The sequence below is a fragment of the Mandrillus leucophaeus genome, unplaced genomic scaffold, assembly GCF_000951045.1.
Source record: "Mandrillus leucophaeus isolate KB7577 unplaced genomic scaffold, Mleu.le_1.0 Scaffold656, whole genome shotgun sequence".
NCBI lineage: Eukaryota > Metazoa > Chordata > Mammalia > Primates > Cercopithecidae > Mandrillus > Mandrillus leucophaeus.
This window is the reverse complement of record NW_012107097.1, coordinates 236,366-257,929: the sequence shown is the minus strand read 5'-3', so window position 1 is coordinate 257,929 and position 21,564 is coordinate 236,366. Positions and strand designations below refer to the sequence as shown.

The window sequence follows — 21,564 nt, the reverse complement described above, 5'->3', positions numbered from 1 at the left end:
GCACTCGTTTTATTTAATGTGAAATCACCTACAGGGGAATTCGGGGATTCCCACTGCCTTTGTTTCTTGGCACCTCCCTTCACCAGCTTTTCTGCACCCCCACTCCTTTGTGAGAAGTAGATAGTGCTGGAGACAGCTGAGGGATGCACCCAGCTCAATCCGGGCTTCTCAGTGCCCCAGAGTCCTCCACATCCCCCTCATTTTTTCCCTCTCTGCTCTTGTCTCTCACAAAGATCATCCTTGCGACCTCCTATCCCTTGGGCTATTCTTCGCTGCATTGGGCCTTGGAGAGCGCTCAGAGGGTTGGGCATCCGGCAGCCTAGTGTTTGCACTTGCCCTGGGGCGCTCTGCTCAGTCCACATTCTTACCCTGGGTGTGCTGAGGGACAGGAAGAAGGGTTCATTTTATAGAACACATTTCTTCCCCATTCTGCTGGTTTATAACTTTGGCTCCCAGGAAAGAATGGAAGGATGGGCACCTCCACCCTATTAGTGCGCTCTCGCTCTCTCTCTCTGTCTCTCTCTCTCTCCTTCTCTGTGTGCTTGTGTGTATAGCAGGAGCAAGGGGCAGGGTCAGCTGTGTTGAGGACTAGGAGGTAGATGATCTACCCATATCCAAGGTGGGAAGACCAGGAGAAATAAGAGAAGTAAATGGACAGATCCTCTAAAGTCATCTTTTCCTTATTCCAGCACACCAAGGCATTGTGCATATGGTCTTGGATCTTTGTTCTGTGTTAGCCAAGGGAAAACATATATGGAAAGAAAGAAAGAACGCTTGCTGAGATTAACCTAGAGGGGGCAGGGGCCAGCATCCTGATGTCTATGCTAGGCCAGCATGGTACCAGCAGCAGAATGTGGGCTGTGGACGTGCACTTAACATTTCTGATCAGTTTTTACTCCCTCAGGCTTGGGGGCTGCAAAGGAAGCTAGCCAGGTTTCTGGGACATTTTGAAGCACTTGGAAATATGATTGAAACAGAAAATTCCTCTGAGTGGAGGAGCTATGTATTCTGTGTATAGAATCTGTGGATTGGGACCATCCAAGGAATCAGTGTCTGGAAAGCAGCACAAGCTGGTGTGGTGAAGGTTCCCATGATGGGTAAGGACTACCAGGGAAGGTTGGAGAAGAAAGGTTTAAAACTGACGAGGAACCTCCAACCCACCTTAGGGACAATTTGGGTTCTTTAAAGTTCCATTTGGATCCCAGTCCCTCAACGAGCACTCGAACTTGCCCCCGTTTATCCATCCCATCTGCCATGACCACATCAAGGCTCTTCTTAAAACATTATTTGAGTTGTATATTAAAGTGTTAGGGTGCCTGGTGGTCTAGACTCTTTCTAGCGGGTCTTGTTCTCTGAACCTTTAGAGGAGGAAATTTTCCCTGCTGAATATTGCTGAGAGGAAAGGTCCGGAATGGCCTGGCCAGTGTCTAGTGTGACCACTCTGCCTCTGAGCTATATTTGACTGAGTCAGGTGGTTGGTGAGTCCCACGCGTCCTCTGGTTTGGGTCTACCCGCAAAGGAGAGGAGTCAGCCTGTAGATTTTATTGCCACCACAACCAGAGCTGTCAACTGCCTTCAATGTCTAGGAAGATTGAATCAAAGGAGGGCAGAGAACCTTCGGTCCCCAACGCATTCTGTGAGCTCTTGGGTTCTTCCTGTGGTGCTTTGTAGGAACAAAAGAACAGAACAAACATGTTGGAGTACTGTCCCTAACATTTATTCTCAGGTGGTGACTGGGAGGGGTGAGGTGTAGATATACTTCCTCTCTTCTCGTGGAGCCTTACTGAAGACAGGATCGTCGTTCTTGTGTTTATCAGCTGAGAAGGGCAGTCTCGCCATCTTAAAGACCTGCCCTCCAGCCCCTTCAAATGCCACACCTCGCAGGAAGCACTGTCTCCACAACTGTTCAGAGAACCCTGACCAGAGAAGCTCCCGCACTTCTCATATTAACTCCGATTGTGCTGAGGGGGAGGGGAGGAGTACACAAAGCAGGAGGTGGGTGGGGAGGCTGGGGTCACACAGCCCAGGAGGGGCACGCCGGGCCAGGTGCTCGGTAAGCACAGGCTCCCTCCTCCCTCCCTCCCCCCAGTGCACCAGGCTCTGGTGGGGCCGGTCCCACCGCAGAGTTCAGAGGCATCAAGTCCAAGGACAGAACTGCAAGAGTATGGACACGAAACACCAAACAAATTGGGGGTGGGCTCCCGGCCATCCTGGTGAGAGGGAGGCTCCTTTAGCCAAGGCCATTTCTGGCTTCTCAGCCTCCAGGGTATGGGCTATGAGCAGCCGTGGGGAGCCGGGGTTTCTGGGGCGGCTCAGTGCTGGGAAGACCTCATCCCCTTCTCCCCAGGGCTGTATGGGAGCACAGGCACAGGGGCAGGGAGGGCTTGTGGTCAGCGAGGGGTAGAGCCCACGGAGAGTCCAGAGAGTGGACCGCAGTTTCGTGAAAGCAAAGTTCTAGCTGCCACTTGTGCCTGTGGGCAGAGCAGGTGGTAGAGGGGCCTCCAGGAAAGGGCCGGGGACATGGTGTCCAGCACTGAGCACAGCGCACTTGGCCGCGGCCTCTGTCTGTCTCCCCACCCGCCCACCTCTGGCACACCGCACCTGGGGACCCAGATTTGTGCTTGATCAGAGCTTCGAAGGAAGGCGGTGGCAGAGGCGCTGGGAGGCTGTCCTGGAGGTGGCCAGTTCTGGGGTCCTCTGCAAAGTACCCCTCGTCCCTGGACAACCGGAACCTGCCCTGCCCTCTTCCCTGGCCCATCCCACCCGCGGTGTGTGATCCTTAGACGTGAGTCTGCATCCGCCGCTGCAGGGGTCGACTGGGGTCAGAGTTCTGGGACGAGGACTGGGAGTGGTGGGAGGAGGAGGCAGAAGCCTTGCTGGCCTTGTCGAACTGCACGTAGCCGTCCTGCTTGCCGCTGCTGCTGACGCTGCTGTCACACTGCGTGTCCAGGAAGGAGCTGCTGTCGCTGAGGGAGCCTCTCTGGAACTCCCGCTCACAAAGCTCGATGGACGAGCTGCCCATCCCCAGCACGAACCGCTGCCCGTAGTCGTAGAGGCGGCCCTGGCCGCTCAGGGTGCTGTAGATGTTGGTGAAGGACATGCCTGTGGGCACACGCTGCTTGCCCGCAGGACGCAGGTCGGGCTGGCAGCTGGAGAGGGAGATGGTTGGGGTTGAGTGGTGCTCTTTGAAAGTGTTGACGCTGTAGTAGCCATTGGTGGGGTCCTGGGTGGGCGAGAGAAAGAGGAGCATCACCTGGTGGAGCCTCCACTGAAGGTGACTGGGGTTTCCAGGCTGAGCCCGTCCTCTTATGCGGGGAGGGAAGAGGGAAAACAGGAGGAAGGGAGTGACCTGGTAGGGAGCAAACTCGGGGGTGAACAGCTGCGGGGAGGGTGCAGGGGCAGAAGGACACTGAACAGGAGATGGCAGAAGGGGAACTGCGGACCCCAGGAGGGGAGGGCCGGCAGGGGTGAGGGCTGAGGGCCAAAGGAGGGAAGCAGAGGCTCTTGACTGGGTTTATGTCAGGGTGATGCAAGGTCATTTGAAAGTCAGACTTTTTTTTTTTTTTTTTTTTTTTTTTTTTGAGACGGAGTCTCGCTCTGTCGCCCAGGCTGGAGTGCAGTGGCCGGATCTCCGCTCACTGCAAGCTCCGCCTCCCGGGTTCCCGCCATTCTCCTGCCTCAGCCTCCCGAGTAGCTGGGACTACAGGCGCCCGCCACCACGCCCGGCTAGTTTTTTTTATTTTTAGTAGAGACGGGGTTTCACCGTGTTAGCCAGGATGGTCTCGATCTCCTGACCTCGTGATCCGCCCGTCTCGGCCTCCCAAAGTGCTGGGATTACAGGCTTGAGCCACCGCGCCCGGCCCGAAAGTCAGACTTTTTAATTGTTTTTATCCAGAACATGGATGCTTCATTTTGAATCTACATGTGAGGAGGCTGTGGAAGAGAACTGGGGAGTCTCAGCATTAGCTCTCTCAGCCTCCTCAGCATTGGGGTGGGGAGAGCAGGTGCCTTAGGCAGGCACGGGTACCTGCCACCAAGCTGGCCTCTGGCCTTCTCTTCTCGACTTGCTGTCATTTGTTGTATAGATTTGGGGTTTGGGCCATCAGAGCTTAAGACCGGATTCCACGGCTGTGTCTTATAAGCTGGGGCCCTTCTTACCTTCAGGTTCTGAAACTCTTTCTCCTCTTCTTTGAGCACCTCCAGCTGTTTCAGGACTGAGTCTTGCTGGAATTCACCCCGGTCCATCTGCAACCCAAAAAAGGCTGCTCAGTGGATCGGAGGTGGCTACACCTCCACTTCCCCCAGGGAAAAGATGAGATCAGAAACTCAAATGATTGCCCTATATAAGCCCCACAACCCCTCACTGCCTGGACCATGTGGAAGACTCAGGATGAGTTCCTGGACCCCCATCCTAGGAGACAGGGAAGCAGTTGAGGGGGATGGGTAGGTCAGTGAGGTGAGGGCAGTTAGGGGAGGCAAGGGGCAGGTATCTGAGGCCACACTTTCCTCGCTTGGGCGAGGGCATCACCAGAGATCTCACATGCCTGATTCAATTCCATTCACTGAACGTTTGTTGTAAAATGCCGGCGAGGTGCTCTGCTAAGGATCAGGGATTCACAGATTAACGTACATTAAGATACAGCTCTGCTCATCAGGGAGATGGACTTGTAGATAAATAATTTCAGAATGTCAACCACTGGGCACGGCCAGGCTCCTTAGGGCAGTTTCTTATCCAGCGTGCAGGCCTAGTGCAGGCCTTAAGGAGTCACAAGGAATAACCATCTGTGAGATGCTGGCGACATGGGCCACACCTGTTATTCTAATGAAAAGTTATCTTCCTTAGAGATGCCAAGCAGCCTGAGGGCAAGGATCACTTCCTGCTTGTCTCTGGGTACCCCCACACCTGGTTCAGTGCTTTGCATGTTGTGGTCACTGACCTTGCATGCTTTTGGGATGGAATCTCTTAATTATTTGATTTGCCAATGCCTAGCACAGTGCCTGATACACAATAGAGCTGCTTCAAATGGTATGTATATGTTGAAGGAATAGGCAAAGTGGCTTAGCTCTAAATTACTAAAAATTAACATAATTATTAGACGTAAGATGAAAAAGCATACTCCACACACAGTGGGCGTATGAATTAATCTGAATAACCACAGTGATGCTTAACCTGTGACACACGAGAGGCTTGCCATGTGTCTCTTTGCTAGTTGCACGGTATAGGTAGTAGGTTCCCTCCTACTCTCTGGGCCGGGATGTTTCTTCTGTCTTGCAACTTGCTTTCCTCGTTTCTTTTTGGAGCCCCGTGGAATGAGCCAAGGTGCTGCCACCCTGCTGCCTCCTCACTAAAGAGACCACGTGGTTCATTTTTCCAGTAAATGCTCTGGCACTGTCCGGGTTGGAGACCTTCTTTCCCATCAGATTCAATTGCTAAGTCTGCCTCTCCTTGCAGATGGGTTTGTCTTGGGGCCAGGAGGTGAAAGGAATGGGAGAATGACGATCTCCTCAAGGGGTGGCTTAGCCCAGAGCCCACAGCAAGTCCCTTCTGCTCCCACCTGACGCTGAGCGGCCCCCACTCTTGCCTGTGGGTTTGGACTAAGGGATGTGGAGACAGTCTGAGGCAAACAGAATGTCCCAGTGGGAGAGAATTCAAGGTCCCATTTGGGATGAAGGACACACCTGATTAAACTTAAGTATAGAGACATCATCCCTTCTGAGGTCTAGGCTGTGGTTTCCTCCCTCGTAAAATTAAACACTCCACTGTGTCAGGCCCTGTGTTAGGCCCCAGGGGAAACAGATGAGCGTAGACTCAAACATGACCTTTGCCCTCGAGGAACTCTGGGATAACTGGGGAAGCTAACATGGAACTGGGGGAATGCACTATAAAGGAGGCACATACAAAGTGTTTTGGGAGAGCAGAAGGTGCACAGCTCTGCCAGGGGCGGGGAGGACAAGCCCAGAACATCCTGGAGTTGATTGTTATAGGAGAATGTGAAATTCAACAGACAAAATTAGCAGGCAGAGGGAACAGCCGGTGCACAGGCCTTTGAAGTCTAAAAGACTCGAAGGCCAGGAATCAAGCTCTTTGGCATGTCTGGAAGGCCAGATGCACTTGGCCGGAAAATGGAGCTGGAGAGGTTGGTGGCTGCCTGGCACTGAGGAGCCCTGATGACACACCAGGAAGTTGGACTTTGTCCAGCAGATGTGGGGAGCCACCGAGGAATTTTAAGTGGGCAAGTAACAGGACCAGATTTGCATTTTAGAAAGATTCCTTTCTCAAGGCTCTCGAGGGTGGATTGAGAAAAGAGACAAAAGACTAGAAGCCTGAGACCAACTGGGAGGCTGCTGTAATCATCCAGGGGAGGACGGATGAGGCCGGAAGTCAAGAAGTGATGGTGGAGGACAGGTGGGGCACACATTTGAGACACTTTTTGAAGTGGAATTGACAGGACCTGAAAATCAATTGGAGAGAGAAAGTGTAGCCAAGGGAACAGTCAGTTTGACTCAGTAAACGTCTGTGAGCCTCTACCAGCGTCTGTGTAAGGCTCCGAAGACCCCGGGATGAACACAGCAGCAGCTGCTCACCCTCTAGCAACATAAATAGCTAATATTTGTTGAGCACTTATTGTGTTCCATGGGCTTCAAGCCCTTCTGAGTTTTGCCCACTTCACCCTCACCACAGCCCTGTATACTGTGGCTTTCAGACCCATTTCATGGATGAGGACACTGAGGCACCAAAAAGCCCATCTACTTTATCCCTTGCTTCGCCGCCTCCACTCCAACATGTTACAACCAAGGCAACTAGAAACTTCTAGCATGGTTGTCTAGGTTTCTGCTTGGACAACTGGGTAGATGATGGCCCATAAATGGGGATTCGGAAGAGGAGGAGCAGGCTTAATGTGACTGGAGAAGTGATGAGTTCACTTGCAATCCAGTCCCCAAGGAGGAACCTGTGTTTCGTGCAGACTTCGTTTTGGTGGGGTGTGGCGGATGAGGGAGAGGACTTGTATTGAATATCTATAATAGCTATGTGTGTGTGTGCAGTGGATTGGGGGGGGATTATATGTTATATAACAACATATTGTGGCAATTTATGCATATGTCTTTTCTCCTTACGGAAGAGCCAGGCTCTCTGAAGGCTGGACTGCAACTTTTTCGTTGTTATTGTTTTGAGATGGAGTCTTGCTCTCACCCAGGCTGGGGTGCAATGGCCTGAGTTCAACTCACTGCAGCCTCCACCTCCCGGGTTCAAGCAATTCTCCTGCCTCAGTTTCCCTAGTAGCTGGGATTACAGGCGCCTGCCACCACGCCCAGTTAATTTTTGTATTTTTAGTAGAGATGCAGTTTCACAATGTTGGCCAGGCTGGTCTTGAACTCCTAACCTCAAATGATCCTCCCAACTCGGTCTCCCAAAGTGTTGGGATTACAGGCGTGAGCCACTGCACCTGGCCTGCACTGCATCTTAGATGCCTTTGAGTCTCCCAGAACACAAGCACAGTATAGCAGGCACACAATCACATTTGTTGGCTGACAGTGTGTGCCTCACCTATTGTGGGGTGGGCGGGGGGCATCTTGACCGCTGCTTCGCTTTTTGGAAGCATCTAGGTCATTGAGAAGCCTCTAGTCCCAGGACCTTCTGGGAATGGGGTCACGGGATGGGATGGGGTGTAATCGCATTCTTACCATTAGCTGCTTGATGGTGGAGTGCTCCTCAGCCTCCCGACCAGAGGCCGGTTCCTTGTGGACAATTTCCACTCGGATATCATTTTTGGCTGACACAACACCTTTGAGATCTGGAGATAAAATAGTAAAGTGTAGATGATAGATTTGGTTCTTACTTTTGAGATGTCAAGCTCCCTTGCAGTCCCCTGCCTCCGCTCTGCCACCCTCTGCATTTCCCCTTCAGCCCCTGAACTCAGCAGCTTCACTGACCCGCCACCAACAGAACCTCCACATGGAGATGCTGTGGGCATTTGGGCCCCAGAGGAGGCTGACCCCATGGGCGGCCTGGCTCCTGTCACATGCCCCTCAGCCATGCACCCTTGGCTTGAAAGATTGTCTTCAGCCACTTGTCCAACTTACTGAGCTAGGTCCTTTCCATCCTACTGAATTCTCACTTCTTTCTAGAAGTCTTCTCTGACTTACTCTACCAGGCAGACTCTGATCCCTCCATTCATAGAACCACAAATCTCAGTGTTGGAAAGGACCTTAAATTGCCCATGGCCAACCCCCATCTAAAGAGAAACACCCCTGAGGCGCTGGGCAGCTTCTCTGTGGACGCCTCCATGATGGAAGCTTTACTGCCACTTCTGCAGGAGGCAGCCTGTTTCTAGTTGGAGAACTCTGTTAGAACATTCTTGGCTGGACGCGGTGGCTCACGCCTGTAATCCCAGCACTTTGGGAGGCCAAGGTGGGCAGATCACGAGGTCAGGAGTTTGACACCAGCCTGACCAACATGGTGAAACCCTGTCTCTATTAAAAATCCAAAAATGAGCTGGGCGTGGTGGTGGGTGCCTGTAATGCCAGCTACTGGGGAGGCTGAGCACGAGAATCACTTGAATGAGCCCGGGAGGCGGGGGTTGCAGTAAGCTGAGATTGTGCCACTGCGCTCCAGCCTGGGCAACAGGGCAAGACTCCATCTCAAAAGAGAAAAAAAAAAAAAAAAAGGAAATTCTTGAGGAGCTGGTGCTGTGGCTCATGCCTGTAATCCCAGCACTTTGGGAGGCTGAGGCAGGCAGACCACTTGAGGCCAGGAGTTTGAGACCAGCCTGGGCAACATGGTGAAACCCTGTCTCTGCAAAAAATTTAAAAAATAGCCAGGCATGGTGGCACACGCCTGTAATCCCAGTGACTCAGGAGGCTGAGGCACGAGAATCGCTTGAACCTGGGAGGCGGAGGTTGCAGTGAGCTGAGATCATGTCACTGCACTCCAGCATGGCCAAAAGAGAGAGACTCTCTATAAAAAAAATCATATATATATATATGCATATATATGTGTGTATATATATGTGTATGTGTATATATTTATATGCTGCCCTATAATTTCCACTGAGACGGTGGTGATGGAGGTCCTGAGACCACATTATTGCTGGGGTGGTCATGACAGCCAAGGCTGCTTAGCTCGGCGTGCAGAAAACACAAGGGGAACAGCTTTCTTCAGACATGTGCAGGCTACTGAGTGGAGGAGGAGACCATTCCGGTGATTGATTTTGTGCATTACACTCATACAACATTAGTGCCAGATGGGGTCATCAGGGTCATATCCTCATTATAAATGATTCAGCCAAGGCCTGGAATCGCTGTGGCTGGCCCAGAGTCATGTGGCAGAAAAGGTGGGACTGGAACACTGTGTCTCCATTGTGTTCACCTGTTCTCTGCCATCCAATCTCTCACGCGTATCTCCTGGGTGCATGCAATTCTTCAAGCATGCACAAACACTAGAATTTTATTGGTAATCACTGAAGACCTTTAAAAGTTTGCTCAAAGCAATTCCTTTATTGCTTCCCCACCCACTCCCCCACAGCCATATGAGTGACCCGATTTTTCTGGTGAGACTAGCAGCTCTTTAGTTTATTTTTATTTTGTTGTATAGATGGGGTCTTCCTAGACTAACAGCTCTTGTAGAGCAAGGATCAAACCACAAACCACTTTTCCCCCTATCTTTCTGTACAGTTGCTGATCGAAAGAGCTATGTGTTCAATCCAAAATGCTGGCTGCCCTGCAGATGAAGCTCAGTCTAGTCCAAGTCAACCTCAGCCTACTGCCCACTCTGCCAGACGCCATGTTGCCCAGGCTCATATACACCGATACATCAGACCCACTCCCTGCCCAGGAGCTCACAGCACTGTTAGGACCCCTGTTCATTGCACTCCTGCTTACTTGCTCTCCGGGGCAGCCTAAGCCTGGCCTTTTTCTCTGTCCCCCTCCCTGAGATCCCGGATCTCCCTCCCGTACTTCTCTGGGAACGGGCACAGCAGAAGGCCACGATGGTTGCCATAAGGACGAGGAAGGCCACACCAGCTCCTACGGCCACCCCAATGATGACGGCCATCGGCACAGACTCTGTGGGAGAGAAGCGGGCACAGCTGACGAGGGATGGGGAATGGCCTACTATCCCCCCAAGATCTCACCCCGTTCCTGTGGGTGCAGCCCCTGCCACATGGGGCCCCCCTGGGAAATGCCTCAGTTGGGCCTGGGCAGGCACAGGCCGAGTCCAACCGGGGTCAGCTCTAGCTGGGACTGCAAAGACCAGGGTGGAGGACACGGGGGCTTGGTGGGTGGAGGAGAGGGCGGGGGAACTGGGGCAAAGGGCAGAGGAAGGAGAGCGAGGCAGGCAGACACGGAGAAGGGAGGGCCAGGGGACAGGAGGACCGGAGATGAAGGGTGAGGCTGGCACGATGGAGCTCTCTCTGGCATTAAACAGGAATGCTCTATCACACTTTGGCCAGTGAGTCATAGGCCCTGGCTTTTTTTTGAAAAACGACTATGGTCGCTGCCCTTGTTTGTTCAGTACGTTCTCTCCTTCCCTTCCCTTTCTCGGGTGAATACAGAGGACATTGGCTCTTAGCATTTCCAGGTCTAAGCAGCTTCCCCGCAGTTCTGCTGGGCATCAGTTGTGGCCCTCAGGTGTCCAAGTCTCAGGGGCCAGGGAGCAGGGTTACAGCTTCTCCACTGCAACCTCTTTAAGGAGAGAGGCCCCTTTCGCTCCATCTCCAGGTCTGCAGCTTCTCCCTGGAGGCCTCCCCTCTGAGCATCCTTGCACCCCTCCCGGCAAGAGAGGCAGGCAAGGCCTCACCCCTGCTGAGTCTCTGCCGCCTGTCTCCTGCCCAAGCCGAGTGGGGGTAGGGATAGGGAGGGTAAGGATGGAGTTGGGGGTGATCTTCCAGACAGCTCTGGCCCTTCTACGGCTGCAAGTGGGGCCTGAGCACACGATCTGGGGCCATGAGGAGTCCATCAGGAATAGAACTAGAGAATGCTGGGGCAGGGAGAGCTTGGGGCTCTCACTGAGGTCCAGAGAAGTCAAGTGATTTGGCCAAGGACACACAGGAGCTGCATAGCCAGGGTCAATCTAGGTCTCCTGTCACTGCCCTCGCCCCTCCACTCACCCCACTCCCACCCTGTCCAGCTCCACCCACAGAGTGACATGTGAGATCCTCTACATCTCATATGCTTGGTACCGCCCAGGCTGCCGCTGTTCCGAGTCCTGGCTCCATCCCTTCTTCTGAGCAACGGACTTTGCCTTTCTTATATCTGTAGAGTGGGGATAATGCTACCGCCCCTCTGAGAGTTGTTATGGGCTTGAGCTGGGTGAGTGTGGGCAGAGGCCTTGGAGCAGAGTCTGGCACCCAGCCCTGTTTGGTGTTTGCTGTTGTTGTTACCTGGGAAGGGGTCACCAGCAGTTCACAGTCCTTTATTTTTGGGACAAAGTCTGGCTGTGACGCCCAGGCTGGAGTGCAGTGGCATGATCTCAGCTCACTGCAACCTCTTGCTTTCTGGTTCAAGTGATTCTCCTGACTCAGCCTCTTGAATAGCTGGGATGACAGGCGCCCACCACCATGCCTGGCTAATTTTTGTATTTTTAGTAGAGATGGGGTTTCACCATATTGGCCAGGCTGGTCTCAAACTCCTGACCTCAGGTGATCCGCCCGCCTCAACCTCCAAAAGTGCTGAGATTACAGGCGTGAGCCACTGCGCCTGATCAGCAGTTCACAGTCTTAAAGGCCAGGAAAGCTCCTTTTAAAGACTGAGCCCCTCCCCAGCCTACCCTGCGTTCGTCAGTGTGGGCGACTGGGGACAACTAGGTATCCATTCTGGGTTACAACCCAACAAGCCTTTTGTTGTCTTTTTCTTTAAAGAGAGGAGAAAGACCTCAAACCCTGGCCTCTGAAGATGCTGGTGGGAGGAGGCATCGAAGGGTGGCGGTAGGGGGGCAGCCATTTGCCCTCCGGCCAGAGGAAGCTGGCGCCCCTGGCTGGCAGTGTTGTTAGTTAAGCTGGCGCATCCCTTTGCCACCCCAGGACTTGCACACGAAGCCATTCGTTACCTACCGATTAGTGGCCAGGACAACTGCGGGGGTGACGGGGAGGGGACCAAGAGGAAGAGGTGGACACTTGGGGGTTGAAACGCGAGGTGCCCAAGTTGGTTCAAGAGTCAGACTGAGAAAAGGGGCTGGGACTCAGCTGAGCTTGCCTTGCCCAATAGATGACAGTGTCTCTGGGTTTCAGTTCCATGAGGAAAGGGAAACGGCTTTGGCAGCTCATGGACTCTCTGCTTTGGAATTGGATGGATTTGGGTTGGTTTCTCCTCAGATTCCTGGTAAGTTTCCTTGGAAAAACACAGGGCTTGTCTCAGCAGAACTCAGAGCCAAAGTATGCCCATGGAAGGCTTCTTAACACCTCTGGGCCTCAGTGCCTTGTCTGCAGCGTGGAGAGCTGGGCAGCGGCATTGAAGGTGCCTTCCGATCCTGGGATCCCCAGCCCGTGTTTCCACATGCTGCTGACGGCTGGGGGCGGGGCGCCCTCTTAGCGGGACAATGGTCCCTGGGCAGGTGGGCAGGGGGAGAGCAGGGGGTCCTGTGGGGGTGAGCGCCCCGGGGTGGCATCCCTTTCCAGTCCCCAGCCTGCCTGTGTGTGTTCCTTCCTTGCCTGGCTCCCTCAGGTTTGGCCTAGGGTGATGTGCAGGCCCCTCCTCTCTGCACAGAGCCTTCCCTGCATGGCCCCTGGAGAGGGACTGGAGGGAGGGGCTGTCCCCGCTCAGCCTCCCCTCCATCCAAGGAGGTTGCCGGGCACCAGGAGTCAGCCACCGAGGGGAGAGGGTGTTAGGGAGCTCTGGATGAGTGTCAGCAGACACAGGAGACACGGAGACAGGAGACACCACCCTCAGCATTAGCACGGACCTGGGGAGAATGCAGCGGGAGGCTGGCAGCTTTCTGGGTTGCCCCAGCGTGGGCTGCAGGGGCCTCTGTGAGCAACCTGTGCCCTGGGTTGGTGCTCTGATAGGGGCATGTCTGCCAGGAGGGGCAGAGGTAGGGGCACGAGGATCCCACGTAGAGCTTGAGGAGGTAACACGGGCCAGGGCCAGTGTGGCAGGAGGCCTAGGGTGGAGGACCACTCAAGTCTTCAGCATGGCCATAGAGCCTGGCTTGCTGGTCCTGATTCTCTTTTCTGTTTTTCTGCTTGGGGGTGGGGTTGAGAGCAACTCCACCCAGGGGCCATGATGACTGCTTTGCTGTGTGTGCCTGGGGAGGGAGGCGCTGCCCTGCAGCCTCAGCCTGGGGTGAGATGACACTTCCACGGGGACTGCAGGAGTAGGGAGGGGTGGCAAACAGCAAGCATGGATGCACAAGCCACAGCAGGGGCTGGGGACCCCGGTGTCCTGGGAAGCAGTGGCCAAGCTGGTGATGATGTGGAGAAGTAGGAAGGGTCGGAGAGAGCCTGGAAGCAGAAGGCAGTCAGGACAGGGACCAGCTGACCCCAGAGGCCAGCTGACCCCAGAGGCCAGGAGTCAGGGCTCCCAAGGAGAAAGGATGGAAGGAATGGAGCAGGGAAGAGTGAGAGTCAGTGTCCCAGAGCGGAAGGAGTTGTGGGTTCCAGCGGCAGGCAGGAGACAGGTCTCTGGGGTCCCTAGGCCCAAGATGGCTGGGACCCCCCGCCCCGCTGCTCTGACTACACTAAACCCTCAGGACGGGGGAGGGCAGAGACATTATTGGCCAGCACAGGCCTCCCTACCCCCTGCTGGGTTCCCTCCCCAGCTAGCCAAGAAGTCCCTTCCCCCACCCCCTGCCCAGGGCCATTCTCATCATCTCCTTCCGTACCTGCTTCCAGCCCGGCTCCCGACTTCATTTCTGAACCTGTTTGGAAATAAAGCAAGCGTCTACAGCCAGGGCCTGGCTGGCCAGGGTGGGGTGGGACTGGGGATTAGCTGCTTGAGGGGGACTGGGTGAGGGGTTCCTTTCCCAGTCATGTCTCTGGGACCCCCAGCAGATCCAGACTAGCCCAGTTGAACTTGGAGTTCATTCAGACTGACTTAGAGACTGGAGGGGCGAGGGACCAGAGAGAGAAATCATGTCTCGGAGGGGTCTGGGAAGGTTGGGGTGAGAACACTTGGGGGAGGGCATGGGGGTGGGGGCACCAAGGAGAAGACATGGAGGGTAGGCAACAGGGGACCAGGAAGGTTTGGGATGATGTGTGGATGATATTATGCAAATTATGTGCAAAGCATTATGCAAAGCAGCATCTATTAGGGAAGAGGTGTTGGGAGATACTGTGTGATTTGACCCATAGGTGTGATCCTGGTGTGGTCCACTGAGGCCTGGGGACCCTACTGAGACCACCCACTTGGCCTAGAATCTCTTGCTGGGCCTGACAGCCTGCGAATGGGCCTTTACCTAAGAGGGTGTCAGAGACTGCCAGGACTGAGGCCTCCTGGGCGCCCGAGGCCCATCCAAAGGCCCAGGCCCAGCTGAGCACGAATCCCTGGTCCACCATGGCTTAGCCGCTGCTGGCAAAAGGGCAAGATTGACCACCCCTCTCAGAACCCAGCTTGCTGCTGGCTGTGGTGGAGCTTCCGGAGCCACCCCTCCGGGCCCCTCCAAGGCTCCCCATCCTGCTGTCTGTGCCTGAGAGCTCTGAGCAGACCCCGGAGATCTGAGCATCTTTGACCAGGGGCTGGGACGTCAGTGCATGGGGGCTAGTGGGGTGAACCTTCTTCCTCCTCCTTCTCACCCACCCGGCTGCTTTGCCCAGTGCTGCCTTTGGGGCACAGGGGTCCCTGTGCCTCCTAGGTCTGCAGGTGGTGTGAGCCCAGCCCCCGACCCTAGGGATCTGGACAAACAAGCCCGACCCCTTAGCTTTGGAGTGGGTGCCCTCTGTGGGACTTCTGTCTGAGTAACTGGATGGGCTTGTCATCTTCACTGTGGCTGGGCCAGGTTCCCAGCACACCCATGCCAGTATATCCCACGCTCCACCCAGGTATGACACCTCCCAAAGGGCACTTTGGTGTCAGACCAGGGCCCACGGTGGAGGGCAGGGCACAGAAGCCAGGGCCTCTGGAGGCTGCTGGGCAGTTTGTCATTGCCACCCGCCTGCTCATTGCTGTGGCCACCTCCTACTGAAGTATCGCCCTCAAGGGCTGCCACTCTGAGCTGTGTGCTTCCCTTGGTTCCTGGTGGAGGCTAGTGGCCCTTGCTTCAGCGAGAGCCTGGCTGAGGAGGCTTCCGGCTGGCTAGGCTGTGTGGTCGGCCAGGAGGAGCACTGTGGCTTGTCCTTGGGCCCTGGCCCACCTTGCAGCCACCTGGGCCCTGCCCTAGGCGAGGAGAGGGCCCCTCTGGTTCCATCGTTCATCGTTCCCTCATGGCCCTGGCAGCTCTCACCTTGCTCCTTGAGCCGGATGATCTCAGTGTCGGAGCCGAAGCTGTTCCAGGCCGTGCAGTTGTAGATGGTCTGGAAGTCGGCCCGCACGATGTTACTGATGGTCAGGGTGGAGATGACGCCCTCCTCGGTGCTGATGGTCTCCACCGTGTAGCGCCCCGATGTCCCCGACTCCAGAACGTTCTCCTTCCATGACCAGGCCTGTCCAGGGGTGCAGAATCAGGAGCAGACTCCACCAGAGGGGCCCAGGACACGCCCACACCAGAGTCACAGTGCCACTGCCCTGCTCATGTTCATGCTCACTGCCACACACTAACACATGTACACTCGGGTATGTATGCAGGCGCACACGCCACACACCACAAATATGCACACATGCAGGTGCACACACAACACACATCACCACACGTGTGCATGCACAACATCTCACACAGCACAAACATGCATGTGCACTGCACACACAACACACAAACACGTCAATGCACAGCACCGCACACATGGTCAACACATTTATATACATACCACACACCACAAACGTGCACCCACTATAATACACACAACATACACATACCACCAATGTGTATACACACAGGTTTGTGCACACGCACCACAAACATGCATACGCAAGTACATGTACCACAACACACATAAACATGCATCACAGCATATGCACACACCAAATCACACACATCACATCGCACACATGCCTGCACACATGTGCAGATGCCACAACATGCATACACACATCACAATACATGCACATCACACTTCACACTAAAAACATGATACAGACATGTACATACACATGGCAGACATGATACCACATCTACACGCAACGCACAGACACTCCCCCAAATACATGTACACATGCACACACACACCAAGATGCACACACTCTATGCCACATACAATACAAGCATGCTTACACGCATGTATGTACCACAACACACACTGCAACACATGTACGCATTCGCCATACACACACCATCATGTGTACATACAGGTACACACACTATGACATACACACACACCATGTGCTCACACACACAAGTACACACACCGACAGATATACATGTTCACATATGCTATGACACACATACATGACAACACACCCACACCACACATGTACACAATCCACAAGCACAAGCACACACACATACTCCGAGGCATCCTCAGAGGGTCTTTCCATCCCAGAAGGGGGCCTGGGGAGCATCCTTCGGGGCAGAGTGGACACCCTGCTGGCCTGCGCCCTGTGCCTCCACACAAGTGTCCCCTGGGACTGCGGCTGCCTGGGCGGGTGTGAGTTAGGACAGCAGCCCCATGAATGCGTCTACCTGTGTGACATTGTATGTCTGTGTGAGAAATGTGTCTACAGAGCTGTGTCTGCGATCACCTTTGTCTACCTTAGTTTACAGGGCTGCTGGTTAACAGTTTTCAGAGCCGGCCACATACACTGTCTGCACCTCATCGTGTAAGCGCCTCGCACACCCTGGTTCAGGGCTGATGAGAGGGACTGAGTTTCTCAAACTCGGTGCTGTTGTCATGCTGGACTGACCCATTCCTGGCTGTGGGGCTGTCCCAGGCACTGTAGGATGTCAGCAGCACCCTGGCCCCTACACACCCGGTGCCAGGAGTATCCTCCAAGTAATGACAACCAAAGTGTCCCCAGGCACTGCCAAATGTCCCCTGGGGCCAGCGAGAACCGCTGGCCTAGAATCAGATATTTCTGGAGAGAAGGTGTGAAAATGTCCAAGAGTGAATGGAATATTTGACAATGAGCTTGTGTTACATTTATAATTAAAAACATTAAAGAGTAAAATGAATGACGAGGCATAGGTATTAGTTTTATTTGTGAGTTCTTGCAGTTTTTTTGTGAATCTTTCAGAAAGCGAATGAACTGAATGCTTGAGAAAGTGTGTAGCGGCAATAATACTCTAATAATATCTTAGTTTACAGGATGACAGTTTCCGCTGGTGCAGCCTGGGTGTCAGCCCCCGCATGCACGGATTAGGAGTGACCTCAGTTGCTCCATGTCTGGGCCAACCCCACCCTCCCTGCACTGCCGTCTTGTGAAAAGGTACAGCTGCCCTGCCCACTCCACCCCTGGGCAGTCTTCTAGCAGGATTTTGCCAGACACTGGGAATTACTACAAATAATAGTTTTCCCCCAGTAGTGCTATAAAATGCTCACTTTTCTTTGTTTTCATGCCTGAGATCCCTCCAGTTTCAGATGGATTTGGGTACAAGGCTCTGACCCTGGATCACTAAAAATACAAAAAAACTAGCCAGGTGTGGTGGTAGGTGCCTGTAATCCCAGTTACTGGAGGTCGAGGCAGGAGAATTGCTTGAACCCAGGAGGCAGAGGTCGCAGTGAGCCAAGATTGCACCATTGCACCCAGCCTGGGTGATAGAGCAAGACTCTGTCTCAAAAAGAAAGAAAGAAAGGAAAAAAAAGACTCTGCCCTCACCTTAAACTTTGTTGTAGAGACAGGGTCTCACTCTGTTGCCCAGGCTCATCTCAAACTCCTGGGCTCAATCTTCCCACCTCAGCCTTCCAAAGTGCTGGGATTACAGACATGAGGCTCCGTACTCAGCAAGACCCTCCCTTTAAAAAAATGCAAATACTGGCTGGGCACAGTGGCTCATGCCTGTAACCCCAGCACTTTGGGAGGCTGGGGTAGGAGGATCAATTGAGCCCAGGAGTTTGAGACCAGGCTGACCAACATGGTAAGACCCCGTCTCTACTGAAAATACAAAAATTAGCCGGGCATGGTGGCAGATGCCTGTAATCCCAGCTACTCAGAAGGCTGAGGCACGAGAATTGCTTGAATCCAGGAGGTGGAGGTTGCAGTGAGCCGAGATTGTGCCACTGCATTCTAGCCTGGGTGACAGAGCGAGACTCTATCAAAAAAAAAAAAAAAAAAAAAAGGCAAGCAAATACCTGGTAGGAGGTGCTGAGGGTGGACTCCTCAGTTGCCTTAGCTGCATTGCAAGGATAAGTTCTTTGAAGAAGAGAGGGAGACTGGAATGGTCACTTTAGAGGGGATGATTGATAGGTAACAGGGCAGGCTACCATGGACAGTAAAGGCCGTGGAGACCTGGCAAGGAGGACTCAGGGAGGCACAGAAAGGAGTTGCTAACTATTAACTGCACTCTAAGATTTTGCTAAATACTGGCCTGGAGCCCAGGATAGGGAAGAAGTCATTTGTCTTTTCTCTCCACTACCCTCGTGTGCCCCTCTGCCCTTAGGATGCGGAATTTGGTCAGCACCGTTCATGTCAGAGCTCAGCAGAACGGCCGATGAATCCTGGGAGAGCACTGCCTATTCTGAGAAAGGCCTGCAATTTTGTCTTCGCGACGCTTTTCCAAGACAGCCAAGGCAGGTATAATTTTCCTCAGCACGGAAAAGGAGCCTCGGAGGTGTGCATTGCCACCGCCTGGCTGGCCACCCAGCTATTGGCAAAAGTGACCGTCTGGCTGCTGGCCCGGCCCCCGCCCGCCCCTGGAGCACTCACGATGCGGTCCGGCGGTGGTGTGCTCCGGATGAAGCACTTGATCTGGCCCTTCTCGCCGTGGAGGGCGTGCTGGGTCTGGGTGCTGGAGATGATGGGGGGTCCTGTTGAGAGACAGCGTCCCATTAGGCACCTGGGAAGGGCACGTCCCTGCTGGCGCCCTCTTGGGTGAGTTCAGAAGTGTATTCATTAATCCAAGCATTCAGCAAACATTTGCAGAAGGCCTGTATGTGCAAGGTAAAGTGCAAGGTAGGGACTCAGAGATAAATTAGGCATTCAGTCATAAACCTCTCAAGGGATCATGAGTGAATGCTTCTAAGTCAGAATCCCCAGAAGATATAAATAACTGTAATAAAAGGTGGTGAGTCTTGGTACTACAGGAGCGGTGCAGATAAAGTGCTAACCGACTTCAGAGGAGAGAGAATAATTCTATCTGGCGGACGGGGAAAGCTTTAGGGAGGAGGTAGCAAGCCTGGAAAGGAGGTGGGAAGGTGTCTGGATGAAGGAAGACTCCCCCCGCCTCAGCCAGCTGCACCCCTGCAAGCCATTCCTTAGACATCCAGTAGAGGGCGCCCTTGCCTAACAAACGGGAGGTCCTCGGCCAGCCGGGCCAACAGGAAGAAATGGTTGATGTCCCCCTCCTAAGGGCGGGAATCACCCTGGACGGGTGGAATGCATACGCTGTGAGGCCATGGCTCCCAAACGGACCCCAATGTTATATCACAGAGTGTGGCACATGTTCATGGGTGTCAGGTTCTGAGAGCACCTGTCTCATTCACCACATTGCACAGCCAAGAGAGTCTGCCTGGTGGAGGGGAGCCTGTTCCCCAGCACCTCCTGTCCAGTTCCTCCTGTTACCTAACCCACGTCTTTCCCGTGTGACGCCTGCCTGGCCGTGAAAGCCAAAAGGAGCCGCTAGTTTAGCTTCGCTCTGCTGGCTTCCTGGCTGGGCTGGGTGTTTGAAGGATGGGTGTAGGGACGGAAACGGTCATGCTCCCTTTTCAATCGCTGGGGTAACAGTTGGGACTTAGGTGGTAGATACCAGAGGAAAGAGAGCTGGGAGCAACGCATCTGGAGAACAGGCAGAATTATGCTGGGAACAAAACAAAAATTGCTGCAAACATAATTGCTGTTTATTAGCCACCTTAATTAAAGCAGATTTGCATTTCTATGAGTAGCTCCCAGCCAAGGGAGAAAAGGTACTGGAGACACTCCGGTGACTTCTGTTGAGTCTGAGAAGGCAAAGGGCTTGGGGCAGCGTGAGGTGGGCATGGGGAACCCTCCGTGGCTTTAAGAATGGGCTGAGCGCTGCCCTCCTTCCTACAAATCCTTCAGCTCCAACAGGTCTAGGACCCAAAGAGATAAGGAGATTGATGTTTTCGGGACCGGATGGTGCTTTGTTTTGCTGCTGGACTAAAAGGTGACGATACGATAAAACCTCTTCTGGTCAGGCGCGGTGGCTCACGCCTATAATCCCAGCACTTTGGGAGGCTGAGGCGGGTGGATCACAAGGTCAGGAGTTCGAGACCAGCCTGGCCAATATGGTGAAACTCCGTCTGTACTAAAAATACAAAAATTAGTCGGACGTGGTGGCAGGAGTCTGTAGTCCCAGCTACTTGGGAGGCTGAGGCAGGAGAATTGCTTGAACCTGGGAGGCAGAAGTTGCAGTGAGTCAAGACCGCCCCACTACACTCCAGCCTGGGCGACAGAGCAAGACTCTGTCTCAAAAACAAACAAAAAAAAAAAAAAAAAAAAAAAAAAAACCAACAAAAACCCAACACACACACACACACACACACACACACACACACACAACCTTTTCCTTGTGCTTCCCAGGAGCTAGGAATTCCCTGAGGGGTTTTCAGGATTCTAAAAGGCATCATCAAATGCATCTGCTTCTTAAAAGAAAACAAAAACCAGGATAAAGGGAAACAGGGTGAGGGTTAGTAAGATTTCTCTCCCCTTCCTGCAGATACCTGATTTGAGCCAAATCGGTTGAGGTCTGTGCCAATTTCTTTCCCAAAGGATTGCTGCGCTGGCCAGCAGTTGTCAAAAACCTGATCTCATTTGAATGCTTTCATAGCACCAGCTCCCTCCAGCCCATGCCCAGGTCCCATCCACTGGGTTTCACCCTCCCTCTGCCTGCTCTGCAGAAACAGGGACAGACAGTTCACTCCCAGGAGGGTCTGGCGGGCTCCTCTCCAGGGCCACTGAACTCATCCCCCTGCCTCCAGGTGTGTGAGGCCACCCTAGTCCAGCAGAAATAAATGAGCAGCTTCTTTGCTGCCCTCCAATCCCTCCAGCTTTTCTCTGCCTGGAAGCCTCAGGGAGCTTGTGCTGGCAGGGGTGGAGGCAGAGGAGGGGAGAGAAAGAGACCTGGAGAGTGCAGATTCAACCTTGGTCAGCACCAGGAACTGGGTTTCAGTGTCCTCCCCATCCAAGAGAAATGTCCCTCCAGGCCTGTTTTCCCCAGGGGGCATTCTGTCCTCAAATCTCTTTATATCTCCCTTGGAAATGCCTGAACATCTAAAGTGACGGCAGATGTCAGCTCCTCCTTTATCCACCTGCTTTTTCCCAGAAACACCAATGCTCATTTAATGCTCCAGGCTTGGGGGCCCTGGAGTGTTTGAATGGGCGTGAGGGTTCTGGGCTGGTTGGTCATGGGGCCAGCAGAGCAGAGCCGGC

At 53.7% G+C, this 21,564-nt stretch overlaps 1 protein-coding gene across 1 annotated transcript in view; it reads right to left on the bottom strand.

The window, feature by feature from the left end:
* Window positions 1–1,695: 1,695 nt before the first annotated feature.
* The window catches only part of KIRREL3 (kin of IRRE like 3 (Drosophila)), a 142,174-nt gene continuing 122,305 nt past the window's right edge, over window positions 1,696–21,564 (bottom strand). The window contains exons 10-15 of the mRNA XM_012001243.1: window positions 18,883–18,983; window positions 15,371–15,569; window positions 9,955–10,062; window positions 7,684–7,793; window positions 4,159–4,245; window positions 1,696–3,223 (exon numbers count right to left, since the gene is read on the bottom strand). Coding sequence (XP_011856633.1) covers window positions 2,780–3,223; window positions 4,159–4,245; window positions 7,684–7,793; window positions 9,955–10,062; window positions 15,371–15,569; window positions 18,883–18,983 — 1,049 coding nt within the window. The 3' untranslated portion in view covers window positions 1,696–2,779. The remainder of the gene's footprint in view (window positions 3,224–4,158; window positions 4,246–7,683; window positions 7,794–9,954; window positions 10,063–15,370; window positions 15,570–18,882; window positions 18,984–21,564) is intronic.